We start from the raw sequence: 15,015 nt of genomic DNA, 5'->3' as shown, positions 1-15,015 counted from the left end.
ATAGGTCTGCCAGTTCCTCTCACATAGAAATGGAGATCAGAGATCCTGGTAAGCAGTGTCCTCTACACCAGAAGCCACGTTCTCTCCTAAAATGCGGAGTCTTCAGGGAGAAGTCTAAAGAAGACTGCAAAGCTTTCCTGAAAGTGAACAAAATCTGCTACAAGTGCTGCGCATGAGTCTCCCACCTTGCCAATGACTGTGTTCTGTCCTTAACTGTCATTAAGGTCAGTGTAAAATGCATGGAATATGGCAGCACAGGCCACAACACAGCTTTACACTCAGGGCCAGCACCATGGACTTTACAACATACTTATAGTGGCAATGAGCATGGCAGAAAGGAAGAACACACTGCTACAACCACAGCAGAAATCAATACAAAATGCACAGAAGTCTGCAAAGAGATGGCAGACAGCAAGACCTGCTCCAAAATCTGTTTAGTCAGAGTCTACCCAGCAGGCCAAAAAGACAAAGCTGTTAAGCTTTATGCTACTCTAGATGACCAAAGTAACAGGTCTTTAGCCAGCGTAGCCTTCTTTGATGCCTTTGGCATTAAAGACCCCAGCACTCCATATTCCTTAAAAACTTGTGCAGGAATTGTGGAGATGCCGCGGAGAAGAGTATCTGGTTACCAAGTCAAGTTGGTAGATGGGAAAACATGCCTGACTTTACCAACTCTTATTGAATGCAACCAGATCCTGCGTGTCTACCGTCCTTGTCCTAATATTCCTTTTTACTTACTCTTTTCATGTATCCAAATTACACTTATACTTTTACTGTTATCTTATATATGATTGACAAAATAAATAAATAAAAAAGATCTGAAATCCCTACATCAGATGCAGCAATTCATCACCCACATTTGAACGACACAGCACATCTGATAACACAGCTCAATCCACAGGCTCAGATAGTCTTGCTCCTAGGGAGAGATATTTTACGAGTCCACAAGGTAAGAGCTCAGATCAATGGTCCCCACAATGTCCACTATGGTCAGAATTTAGACCTAGGGTGGGTCATTATAGAAGATTCTGTTTAGGAAGCATGCATAAACCAACTTCCATTAGCAGCATGCTGACAAGCACATTAGAGAACAGACATCCTTCTATCTTTCAGCCATGTCACAACAAATTCCTCTTAAAGGAACCATCGCATATTACCCGTTTGCCTTGTCCCTTCATAGGGTCCTTTAGTAACAACCTTGCCTGTGACAGTGACCAAAGTTATTTGAGGGAGATGGTAATCAGGTGACAGAATCTACTGAGGACAAACTCCCTTTAGAAAAGACAGGGCAAGGATTAATCAAAGAAGATAGTGACAACCGAGTCACCTGTCTTCTCTTCAGACCACAGAGCCAGCACCAACCTAACAATGCAGAACAAATTGTAACATGCTCCCTTATCACAAGCAACATCAAAGGTCAAAGAGCAATTGGACCAGGCTTCTGCAGTGTCTTCCATGGTATTTGTTCAAAAGCAACTTGCATTCAGTCAGTAACAAGAGGATCCTGACACAAGGTGTGTAACAAATACATCAGAGACTGTTGGATCCTCAGAACAAACTGGTTTCCTCATTTCAAAGGCCGGTTCCCCCAGCAAGCAAGATGGATAAAAATTGATGATTTTTAAAAAAAAATTAAAAAACAAACTTTTTTTATTTAAATCAGATTTTTTTATTTTTATCAAATTTATTTTAATAAAATGCTTTTGAAGTAAAAATCTATCTAAATATAGTTTTTTATTTAAGATACATTAATAATTTAGTTTATTCAGCATGAAATGGAGCTTAGTTACGTAGCATGGTGCTTTATATTCTGCAATACTAGGACTGTTGGTGAGTCAACAGCGGGTCAGAGGAGCTGCTGGACAGTGATGACAGTTGCTCTTTAAAAATTATGATCTAAATCAAGTTGATTTAAATCAAATCCACCCTGCCAGCAAGTATGGCAAAGATTCTGTTTCATCTGTCCAAACCAAATGCAGAGAAAGAAACAGCAGTTCGCAGAAGGGCAAATCCCCTGATCTGCATCTACTAATGGACATAGCTTGCAAGCCAAGAACATTTTCTTAAGGAAGAATGTGCAACATCTCACAGATCTGGGATGAATGGAGATTCTTCATCCAACACAGAATCTGAAAGCAATCTCACAGTAACAAGAGCAGTGACATGCATGTCTCAAACCTTCTGGCATGACTCCGGTCCCATTGCCAGAGAATGGTGCTGGATATATATCAAAGGACCTCAGCAAGCATAAGGTGAAGCTAGCAATGGGATGTTATATTACAGATTTAGATCATTGTCAAGTTCCCAGAAGCCTCATTGGAAACAGCAGTGGCACCACCTCAGTGACAACCATATCAGCAAAAAAGCGATAACAGCTCACCTACGGCTACCACCTCAGAAGTCAAATAGTAGTATCTGTTCATACCAGGCAGAGAGTGTCAGGACACAACATATAATTTTACATACTGTTGTTGCTCTCTAGCCCCATCTAGTGGCCAGAGAGACAACTATGCCCCAACTATATTGTTTGAAGCTTTCTCTACCCATTTACCCATCAGCCTGGACTCTCAAACCAAGTGCATGCTGGGAAGCCAGGCTCCATTTCCTTTAGCATTTGGAGAAGGCAGAAGCACAAAGAAGCAGCCATCTTAATCTGTAGACAAACCCACATCCCACACGCAGAGCATCGCTGGTAGAATTCAAACTGCTTGTATTAATTGTTATGTTCAACAGTAACTTAATACTGTCTATCTTATATTTGATTCTCATTGTATGTATTCCTATTTTCCTCAGTTTCATCACATCCTGTTCTCCCAATAAAGCATTCAGATCTATGCACATGGTCAATTTTATTGAAGAATAGGTGGGTTTAGCTGCATGTCAAGCTGCACACAGCCCAATGTATAGTGGGGACAGAACGATTTGCTTACATAGAAATATTAACTGTAAAAAAACTACATACGTGGAATAAGGAGACAAAGGGATAATTCATTATTACTCCACTACACATAATATAACTATGCAGGATGGAGATTAGTTTTCCCAATATTTTTTTAATCTTTAGAAACCATATATCATGATTGATGATGATTTTATGTATGTCTGTTTGTTAAAAATAAAAAAAAAATCCTTAAAAAACAAACATATATTTGAATTTGAATACTTATTTACCTTACAAAATATCTACCTTACAAAAGTGATTTAAGCTGCCAAATCTTAATTAATCACTGAATTTCTTCAGTGGGCATGACTGAATAAATTTTTACAAATATTTTAGAGATTTCCGAGGAATTATATGGTAACAGGAAGAGATTGTGCTAGTTCTTTGAGCAGGCTGAACCATTACTGACCACAATATTATTTCAGAATACCAAGAAAGAACAGAACACCCATTGGAAAATTATATCTTCCAGACTAGAGCAATAGTATCACGGGGAGGGGTGGAGGTATATTACCATATCTCCGTTCCAGAACCAACAATGTTAATGCCCACTGAGGTAAATATTTTTCTGTAAAGAACAGAATAAGTTCTATTCTAGAGGGTGCGGCTGCTGCTTCTATGCTAAGGGAATTTACACTGACCCTTCTGAAAATTGAAGTGGAGGTTGTGTGGCTTAACTTTATATATCTTCTTCATGCCAATGAGAATTGTAAATGTTAGTAAATTACCTCCCTAACACCAGCTTTAAAAACTCATTGATTGGCCAGAGTTCGATCAAAAGCAAGTTTGACTGATGAGCAGGCAGGCTGCAGAACAAGTTGATTCACAATAGCTCAATTCACTACAGCATCATGCTAAATCATGTGCCAGGAAATATTTCTCTTGTTCTAGATATAGTTCAGAGATTTGACTCAATCTCCAAGGGGAAACTATGAAATTAATGCATAGATTCACATCAAATTTATCAGACCAATTACAGTGCTCTACAAAAAAGTAGATATTTGCAAGTGAGATGTATAGTACTTAGATCTTTCAAGCACAATTCCACTGAAGTGGAGTTAACAAGAATATATTCAGACACCTTCTCTATTTAATCTTAAGTATCAATTGAATGCAAACTTTGTCAAATATAAATTTCATCCTCAAATATTCTACAATACTATTCTAATATCTATTTTGCTCTAGAAATCAGGGGTGTCAAATTGGCGGTCTGCAGGCCAGATGCACAGGCCAGGCCCAACCCAGCTCTGCAAAGGCAAAAAAGTCGCAATACGTCATGTGATGCAATTGAGTTTGACACCTGTGCTCTAGATAGATGATGCTCATCCTTTCCCTGATATAGGAAATCTTTGATGGAGCCTAATACGTTAGGCACTGTAGTGAGGAAATAGCAGAAATTACAAACTAATAAGCTAATGTTTCCCATTTGTGCTAAATTAACAGTAAACAGAATCAGCAAATTAAGTTTTTTAATCATATAAGAATTATCTTCTAATGTGTGGAATGAAGAAATAAAACCATCTCATCTCATGCACAAAACTTTCAATGCTACATTAGATTTTCCAGTCATTACGGAAATTACGGAGAAGACGCCTAGAGAGCGTTTGGAGGTCCAGCCGTTCCGAAGCTGATCGGACACTAGTTAGGTCTTTTTCAAAGACCTACCTAGTGGCACTGAGGGTGGCGAGGCGCTCCTACGCTTCCTCCCTCATTGCGTCGGCAGATAACCGCCCGGCCGCCCTGTTTCGGGTAACCCATTCCCTCCTTCACCAGGGGGAGCGGGATGACCCCTTACAGGGACGTGCCGAGGAGTTTAACAGTTATCTATACGATAAAATTGCTCAGCTCCGGGATAGCTTGGACCAAGATTGCGATGATCCGGATGAGATGACTGAGGTGCGTCTTGTTGATACTGTTTGGGATGAGTTCGATTCTGTGACTCCCGAGGACGTGGACAGGCTGCTGGGGAGGCTGCATGCCACTACATGTTTACTGGACCCGTGCCCCTCCTGGCTGGTGCTGGCCACTCAGGAGGTGACACGAGGCTGGCTCCAGGGGATTATAAATGCTTCTTTGATGGAGGGGATCTTCCCCGCCGCCTTGAAAGAGGCGGTGGTGAGACCCCTCCTCAAGAAGCCTTCCCTGGACCCAGCTATTTTGGGTAATTACATCCAGTCTCCAACCTTCGCTATGCGAAGGTTGTAGAGAGTGTGGTGGCGTGGCAGTTTCCTCAGTACCTGGAGGAAGCTGTCTATCTAGACCCGTTCAGTCCGGCTTCCGGCCCGGCATAGCACGGAGACAGCTTTGGTCGCGTTGGTGGATGACCTCTGAGGGCCAGGGACAGGGTTGCCCCTCTGCCTTGGTCCTGTTAGATCTCTCATCGGCTTTTGATACCATCGACCATGGTATCTTGCTGCGCCGGTTGGAGGGGTTGGGAGTGGGAGGCACCGTTTATCGGTGGTTCTCCTCCTACCTCTCTGACCGGTCGCAGACGGTGTTGACAGGAGGGCAGAGATCGACCGCGAGGCACCTCACTTGTGGGATGCCGCAGGGGTCGATTCTCTCGCCTCTCCTGTTCAACATCTATATGAAGCCGTTGGGCGAGGTCATCAGTGGCTTTGGGGTGAGCTATCATCTGTACGCTGATGATACTCAGCTGTACTTTTCCACCCCAGGCCACCCCAGCGAAGCTGTCGAAGTGCTGTCCCGTTGTCTGGAGGCCGTACAGGTCTGGATGGGGAGAAACAGACTCAGACTCAATCCATCCAAGACGGAGTGGCTTGGATGCCGGCATCTTGGTACAGTCAGCTGCAACCGCAGCTGACTGTTGGGGGTGAGTCATTGGCCCCGATGGAAAGGGTGCGCAACTTGGGCGTTCTCCTGGATGGACAGCTGTCGTTTGAAGACCATGTGGCGGCCGTCTCCAGGAGAGCTTTTTACCAGGTTCGCCTGGTTCGCCAGTTGCGCCCCTTTCTGGACCGGGATGCCTTATGCACGGTCACTCATGCTCTCATCACTTCTCGCCTGGATTATTGCAATGCTCTCTACATGGGGCTACCCCTGAGGTGCACCCGGAGACTTCAGCTAGTCCAGAATGCAGCTGCGCGGGTGATTGAGGGAGCACCACGTTGCTCCCGGGTAACACCACTCCTGCGCAGTCTGCACTGGCTACCTGTGGTCTTTCGGGTGCGCTTCAAGGTTCTGGTTACCACCTTTAAAGCGCTCCATGGCTTAGGGCCCGGGTACTTACGGGACCGCCTGCTGTTACCTTATGCCTCCCATCGACCCGTACGCTCTCACAGAGAGGGCCTTCCCAGGGTGCCGCCCGCCAAGCAATGCCGGCTGGCGGCCCCCAGGGGAAGGGCCTTCTCTGTTGGAGCACCTACTCTCTGGAACGACCTTCCCCCCCGGTTTGCGCCAAATATCTGACCTTCGGACCTTTCGTCGGGAATTAAAAACTCATTTATTCATTCAAGCGGGACTGGACTGATTTTTTAGATTTTTTAAATTTCTAAATTTTAAATTTTTAAATCTTCTGTAATTTTATATGGGGTATTTTAGGTTGGTCAATTTGACGGTTTTAATTCGGCCACTATTGAATAGGTATTTTAAATTGATTTTTAACTTTGTATACTTATTGCTTTTTATCTTGGCTGTACACCGCCCTGAGTCCTTCGGGAGAAGGGCGGTATAAAAGTTTAATAAATAAATAAATAAATAAAATAAATAACTACATACCACTGTTTGCAATGCAGGGCCAAATTGTTATACCTCACATTTTGCAAGGTGTGGATTTGTGCCTATTAAAAAAGTATAAGACTCATACTTAATGAGTATAAGATAATTCAGTCCACGTTTTTTTAAAAGCTGTGCTCATGCTTTTGGTGCTTATTAACCTCAGTGCAATCCTGAGGTTAGAGTTCATCTGTATATCAACAAACATGCATGAAGATCACTGAACAGAAATGTGAATTAAAGTGAGTTTATTCATGTAATTATCACGAATAAGTTTTGATTCCCTGTGTTTTCTCTATCCAGTTACTATATATACGAATGAGAAAGTAAATAGATGGAGAAAAAAATTGGAAATAGAATCACAGACCCCCCTAATCAATCACATTAACCTCAGCCAATCGGATCTCTATTTAAGAAGCTACAAATAACGATTTTGAGAAAAAGAAACTCAAGCAGTTATTATTCCACCGAGTTCTTAATCCCCAAAGGCTAATTCAGTGAGGAGTCGCATAGGTTCCAGGTTTGATGAAGCTGCGGGAAGTAATTTTAGCCCAATGAATAGGCAGCAGAGCAAATACGAATTGCTTCGTCAATCAGCGCCCTATCTTCTCTCGCTACCCGCCTCTTCCGACTGGATGAACACTAAGGCGCCCAGCCACCCCTTGCCTGCACCTTGTAGTAAAACGCCGCTTCTTGATATTTCCCTTCTTGGTCTTTCTGAACGGCCAGCTGCGCGAACTTCACCGCGTCTCGTTCCTGCGCTGCACCGTCCATGGCAGAGGAAGAGCCGCGCGATCCAAGATCCCCCTCGCTTCAGCGGCCCAAACACCGGGCAGTTATTTTCGGTCTCCGCTTCCTCCTCGCTGACGTCAGGGCAATCCCCGTAGCCCCGCCCCATCCCGGAAAAGGGAAAGGCGCGTTTTTCTTGCAGGAATATTTTTTTTTCTGTAGACGCATGCGGACTAGACCTCTCCGCCTTAATGTCTGGCGCTAAAATACAGTCGAATCTCATGGCACTCGAAAGAATCGTCTATTGATTTTGGCTTGTTTCAGAGGGCAAACATTTTATCACAGGCATTTAAAACAACAATTTTGCTCTCCGACGCGGAATTTCTCTTATTCTCTCGACTTACAGGAACAGCTGCCAATATCGATTCAAGTTGGATTCACACCTATAATTAACTGTTCCTTCTACCGAATCGTCTTTTTGTGGAGTATCAGATCTAAACTGCACATAATTGGGCGACCATTCGATCGAGTCCGGGAGCTCCAGTTTCTTGCATGTCTTCTGGTGGTGGTGAACTCCCACCACCATCACCACCAAGAGGCGCAGATGCAATCGATTTGGACTTTTCAGATCTGAATCTCCATGACCCACGGAGATATGAACTAGCCTGCAACCAGTTTACATGTTACTTATATCGCTATTCATCCCTGCCCAAATTCTCTGCCCGATTCTATAATGACGTGTCCTTTTGATTTCCAAAGCGTCTCATTATAAACCTCTTTTGCGCGCGCGCGCGCGTGCTGTTGAGCAAAAGAGCATGAATGAGCCTCTGCTTGTTAACATCTTTATTACTTCACGGTTTTGCATTATTTTGTTTTTACTCTCAGCTGCAAATTGGTGTTTAGTGACAATCCGGCTATAAATTGTGAGAAAAATTTAACCACCACAAAGAATCCTGATATAGCGAAGACCCACAAATGCATGAAAATTCCTGTACTAAATCCTTAACATTAATTTTTGTTAAGTTTGAAATAGCAATAACCCTTCTCCACTCCTAATTCTATAACTCTGGGAATGGTGTTAGAGAAAGTCGGGACAATGTAGATACAAAACCCACCATGCTTCACCAAGTGGTGGCAGCAAAAGTGAAGCCGCTAGGATAGAGGTGTCAAACTCAATTTCACTGAAGACTGTGTTGTGGTTGACTTGGGGGGCGGGCGAGGCCAGGGTATGTGTGGCTGAGATGGTGTGGTCAGGATGGACATGGCCAGCTCCCACTGCTGCTGTGATCAGTCTCCTTGGCCAGGTAGCTCATGTGTGGGGGAAGGCAAAGTGTGTTGTTCAGAGGGAGGCCCACTCCATCTCCTTATGAGGAGAGCTGGCTTGGTAACCAAAGCATCCTCAGTGATAGGGTGGGAGACTACCAAGAGAGGTCAGGAAGAGGGGAAAAGGCAGCAGGACTGCAGGTAGCCAAGTGCTAAGGCAGGGTTTAACTCAGACCCTCACTCGCTCTGATTATAATCTCCTTCCTTCCTTTTTCCCTTTTCTTTTTCTTTTCCTCTTTATTCTCCTTTCTTCCTTCCCATTTTCCCCTCTTTTTCCTTCCTTGCTCTCTTCCCCTCTTTCCTTTTTTTCTTTATCTTTTCTGTCCCTTCTTGGATGCTCAAATGCAAAAGGGGAAACATTTCTCAATGCCTCCTTGCCTTGTGATCAAATGCCACTTTTACTAGTAAGGCTAGTGCTTTCCTACTTGAAAACCATCATGGATCCGCTGTTAGATCCCTTGCAATTTGCATACCGAGCAAATAGATCAACGGATGATGCTGTTAATATGGCTCTGCACTACATCCTACAACATCTGGAGTCTTTATTTATTTATTTATTTATTTATTTTGTCACAACATCATACAAAAAGATTATATAGTATATACACATATAAACATATATAGGAAGAAGAAAAGAAAAACAATAGGACAGGAACGGTAGGCACGTTTGTGCGCTTATGCATGCCCCTTATGGTCCTCTTAGGAATGGGGTGAGGTCAATAGTAGAAAGTTTTTGGTTAAAGCTTTTAGGATTATGGGAAGAGACCACAGAGTCAGGTAAAGTATTCCAAGCACTGATGATTCTGTTGCAGAAGTCATATTTTCTGCAATCTAGATTAAAGCGGTTTACATTAAGTTTAAATCTATTGGTTGCCCTTGTATTATTGCAATTAAAGCTGAAGTAGTCTTTGACAGGAAGGACATTACAATAGATGATTCTGTGAGTTAAACTTAGGTCTTGTCGAAGGTGACGGAGTTCCAAGTTTTCTAAGCCTAGGATTTCAAGTCTGGTGGGATAAGGTATTTTGTTGTTTTCAGAGGAATGGAGAACTCTTCTTGTAAAATATTTCTGGACACGTTCAATTGTATTGATGTCAGAGATGTGGTGAGGGTTCCAAACAGGTGAGCTGTATTCTAGAATTGGTCTAGCAAATGTTTTATATGCTCTGGTTAGTAGTGTGGTGTTTTTGGAAAAGAAGCTACGCAAAATTAGGTTTACAACTCTTAGAGCTTTTTTTGCTATGTAGTTGCAGTGGGCTTTGGCATTTAGATCATTTGACATGAAAACTCCAAGGTCTTTAACGGGATGGGAGTCGTCTGTAAGGTAATGTCCATCTAGTATGTACTTAGTTTTAGGGTTCTTTTTTCCTATATGTAAGACTGAGCATTTGCTGGTTGAAATTTGGAGCTGCCAATTTTTAGACCAAGCGGTTGAATGATAGAAGTGTTGTCTGTGGTGTTAAATAGTTTGACATCGTCAGCAAAGAGAACACAATTACTTGAGATATGGTCACAAAGATCATTAATGTATAGAATAAAGAGTGTTGGTCCAAGGATGCTGCCTTGAGGAACGCCACTCTTGACAGGAACAGGATTTGATAAAGCATTGCCAATTTTGACCACTTGTTGTCTGTTAGACAGAAAAGCAGATATCCATTTGTGGGGGGGTCCTGAGATGCCATAGGATGTTAGTTTAAGGAGAAGTTTATCGTGTACTACTGAGTCAAAAGCTTTGCAGAAGTCTATGTAGATTGCATCTATTGATTTGCCTTGATCTAGATTTGAAGTCCATATGTTTTTGCAGTGGAGAAGTTGTAAGTTACATGATAACTTTTTCCTGAAACCAAATTGTTTGTTGGAGAGTAGGTTGTTAGTTTCTAAGTGTGAGGTAATGGATTGGTTGATGATAGATTCCATGACTTTGCAGGTGACGCAGCAAAGGGAGATCGGTCTGTAGTTTTCGACTAAGCTGGGGTCTCCTTTTTTGAAGATGGGGATGACTGTGGCTAGTGACCAAAGTTTGGGAAGAGAACTGGTAGTGAAAGCTTTATCAAAGATAATACTTAGGGGTTCAGCTATATTAATGGAAAGTTTTTTTAAGAAATATGCACATAGTCCATCGGGTCCAATAGAAAGCGATGGTTTTAAGTTGTGAAGAGCTTTACCAACGTTGTCTTCTGTGAAATCTATATGAGTTAAATCATCATAGTCATTGCCGGTTCGTTTGTGGAATGTTGGATTCTCCAAAGACCTATGCAAGGGTCCTTTTTGTAGACTTTAGTTCAGCATTCAATACCATCATTCCAGACATTCTTCTAACTAAGCTAAACCAGCTACAGGTACCGGAACAGACTTGTAAGTGGATCACAAGCTTCCTAACAAACAGGAAGCAGCAGGTGAAGCTAAGAGAGATCACATCAAATATCTGTACAATTAGCACAGGGGCCCCCCAAGGCTGTGTGCTCTCCCCACTTCACTTCTCTCTCTATATCAATGACTGCATCTTCAATGATCCATCTGTTAAGCTACTGAAGTTCACAGATGACACAACAGTGATTGATCTCATTCGAGACAATGACGAATCCGCATATAGACGAGAGGTCGAACAACTAGCCTTGTGGTGCAACTAAAACAATCTGGAACTGAACACACTCAAAACCGTAGAAATGGTGGTAGACTTTAGGAGAAACCCTTCCATACTTCCACCTCTCACAATACTAGACAACACAATATCAACAGTAGAAACCTTCAAATTTCTAGGTTCTATCATATCGCAAGATCTAAAATGGACAGCTAACATCAAAAACATCATTAAAAAAGGACAACAAAGAATGTTCTTTCTGCGCCAACTCAGTAAGCTCAAACTGCCCAAGGAGCTGCTGATTCAGTTCAACAGAGCAATTATTGAGTCTGTCATTTGCACCTCTATAACTGTCTGGTTCGGTTCTGCAACCCAACAAGAAAGACACAGACTTCAGAGGATAATTAGAACTGCAGAAAAAATAATTGCTACCAACCTGCCTTCCATTGAGGACCTGTATACTGCACGAATCAAGAAGAGGGCCGTGAAAATATTTACAGATCCCTCGCATCCAGGACATAAACTGTTTCAACTCCTACCCTCAAAACGATGCTATAGAGCACTGCACACCAGAACAACTAGACACAAGAACAGTTTTTTCCCGAAGGCCATCACTCTGCTAAACAAATAATTCCATCAACACTGTCAAATATTTACTGAATCTGCACTACTATTAATCGTCTCATAGTTCCCATCACCAATCTCTTTCCACTTATGACTGTATGACTATAACTTGTTGCTGGCAATCCTTATGATTTATATTGATATATTGACCATCAATTGTGTTGTAAATGTTGTACCTTGATGAAGGTATCTTTTCTTTTATGTACACTGAGAGCATATGCACCAAGACAAATTCCTTGTGTATCCAATCACACTTGGCCAATAAAAATTCTATTCTATTCTATTCTATTCTATTCTATTCTATTCTATTCTATTCTATTCTATTCTATTCTATTCTATTCTAGTAGTTTGTGGCCACTTAAAAGACTGATAAAAACTAGGCTCAGTTTATCCCATGCTTGCATGTCATGGGGCTGTCCTCAGACAACAGTACAGGAAAACTATTATTATTATATTATATTATTATATTATATAACTATTATCTACTATTGACCTCATCTCATTCCTAAAAGAACTATAAGGGGCATGCATAAGAGCACAAAAGTGCCTATCGTTCCTGTCCTATTGTTTCCTTTCATTGTATCAGATTGATATAGTTGTTGCATACTTTTGCTCATATATATGCTTGTGTGATGTGTTGTTGTTTTATGTTGATGCTTGTATATACTGTTGTGACAAAATAAAAAAAACTGTCGAAATGATGGTTCTAATAGTTGATCAGAGCTGCTCTGTTTTTTATGTGCAACAGCTTTAGCATTTAAGAACAGAAGTAAGTTAGTTGCTTTTCTATATACATAATCCTTAAAAGGGTTCTCCTGTAGGAAACCTTCCATGGTCTAATTCAGACTGGAAATATAGCAAAGGAAAATATTTTCCCCCACTTGCTTCATCCTGTTTTTTCCACTGGAAATGGTTGTTTGCAACACATAAGGAGGGGATACTTTCCCAAGAGCTCACAATTCAAGAATACCAATGTGCTGTTTGTTAAGTGCACATGAGATATCTCAAGGTGGGGAAGGCCATGTGGGGGGGGAGGGGCCAGTGATAGAAAAAGCGCAAAAGGCATCCCCAACCCACTAAGACAGTGGTCGCCAACTTTTTGGACCTTAGGGACCACTAAATTCATAATTTTAAATCCTGCAGACCACTAGTATGAATTTTTTAAAAAGATAAATGTCAGGGTTCCAAATAACACCCCTGGCAGAAGTAAAATTTCAAGACAGGCATTATCCTCAAAGTTCCATTTTATTAGAGATGTCATATCAGCACATCTGGGAAAACCCAAAAGGTCTCCTGGTTTTCCCTACCCAAATCAATATCAAAGTTCCTTCCTCTGCAGCCACATGTCCATCATATGGTCCAATCATGTCCCAGTCCCCCAACTGGAGTTGCTTCCCAGTTACGCCTCTCCAGGTTGAACATCCTTGACTCCCAGGGAAAAGAATGTTATTACATACATCTCATCCTGTCTCCATCCAACCCCCCTCCTGTTTTCCACAGCATTCCCATCCACCAAGTCTGGCAGCCCTGAAGATCCAAAGTAAAAGATGGCCTCCAGGGCTGACAGGCTGCCCCCCCTCAACCAATGAGCATGTCCTGAAACAAGATAAATGTAGGAGATTAGACCAGTCAGTTCCTAATTGCCTCTCCCTCTGCCCAGGAGGATCCTTTGGTTATTAGAGAATTTATCATGGAATTGTTTCACTAGCCTATCCGCCTCTACATCCCAGCTCTTAATCCAGTAGTTTCAGACAAAGGGTACCTTTTCCCATGGACCAAATACTGCAAATGACCCCTATGCAATTTGGAGTCCAAAATTTTCTTAACCTCATAATGGGTTTCCCCTTGCACTAACATCAGTTTAGGTGCTGTGGAAGACTGGATGCACTTTCCCTAATAGACATGGGAGGTTAAGTTAAACCATGACTGGGTTAATTACTTTCACTATTGAAAATGGCTCTAAGAACTTAGGTCCTAGCTTCTTGCTGGGCAATTTCAATTTAATGTATTTGGTGGAAAGGTAAACACGATCTCCCATGTGAAAGGGGGTTGTAGAGATTGGTGTTTATCTGCTTGATTCTTGTATGCTTTTGCTGCTTCTGCTAGTGCTCTCTTGATATTTTCCCAACCCCTCTTGAGTGACTCCATTCATTCAGCTAGAATCATGGAGGAGGGTGGCTCTCTCAGCAACTCAGGCATGGGAACAAATTCCATGCCGCTAGTGACTTGAAAAGTTAGGTTAGTCTGGTGCTGCTACACACTGCGTTCTTGTAAGCCACTTCCGTAAAAGGCACCAGATCTGCCCAGTTTTCTTGTTGGTAATCCATAACATCTTATGTACTGCTCTACCATGGCATTTTTACGTTCCGCAGTTCCGTTCATGCTCGGATGAAAAGCAGAGCTAAGTCCTTGCATCAACCTGATGGATTTCAGGAATTCTCTCCAGAATTTAGTGGTGAACTGAACGCCTCTGTCAGAGATTACCTGGCAGGGCACTCCATGCAGTCAGTAGACCTGCTTGATGAACATTTTAGCCAGTTTCTTGGCCAAGGGTAACTCGGAGCAGGCAGTGGGCTTGCTTAGAGAATAAGTCAATCACAGTCCAAATGACTGTATCCCCCCCACCCCGCTCTCTGGAAGCTTGACTATAAAGTCCATAGCAATCTCCTCCTGGGCCCAGCTGGGGTCAGCTACTTGTTGGAGAAATCCAGGAAGTATTGCTGGCCTCATCTTTATAATGACGTAAGTAGCACAACTTTTTACATAGTCCTCCAAATCAGCTTTTATCTTTGGTCACCAGAATTGCCTCCAGGCTAAGTGGAGGGTTTTTAGGAAGTTGAAGTGACTGGCCAGTCGGGAGTCATGGCTGCGCTGCAGGAGTTGCGGCCTCAAACACATAATTTGGATCCTTTCCAAGTTAGTCCCTGATTGGCTGGGAGCTCAGGTTTTAGTCTGGCTGTCATTTGCTGCACTCTGGGGTCATTTTGGCATTTGGCTTGGCACCTGAGGGTGACTTGCGCAGCTTGTTGAGAAGGGGGGATGATCGCATGGACGACTTCCTCCCTTCGACTATTGAATTGAG

At 42.5% G+C, this 15,015-nt stretch overlaps 1 protein-coding gene across 4 annotated transcripts in view; it reads right to left on the bottom strand.

The window, feature by feature from the left end:
* CAPN7 (calpain 7) overlaps nt 1-7,553 on the bottom strand; it is a 111,661-nt gene extending 104,108 nt beyond the window's left edge. For all 4 annotated transcript variants that reach the window (XM_058180018.1, XM_058180016.1, XM_058180017.1 and 1 more), the window contains exon 1: nt 7,349-7,553. In XM_058180018.1, the coding sequence (XP_058036001.1) occupies nt 7,349-7,450 (102 nt within the window). In that variant the 5' untranslated portion in view covers nt 7,451-7,553. The remainder of the gene's footprint in view (nt 1-7,348) is intronic.
* Between the last annotated feature and the right edge of the window lie 7,462 nt (nt 7,554-15,015).

The sequence above is a fragment of the Ahaetulla prasina genome, chromosome 4 (genome assembly GCF_028640845.1).
Source record: "Ahaetulla prasina isolate Xishuangbanna chromosome 4, ASM2864084v1, whole genome shotgun sequence".
NCBI classification, from domain to species: Eukaryota; Metazoa; Chordata; class Lepidosauria; order Squamata; family Colubridae; genus Ahaetulla; species Ahaetulla prasina.
Note: the sequence above shows the minus strand (reverse complement) of the source record. Positions and strands in the feature narration are given on the sequence as shown.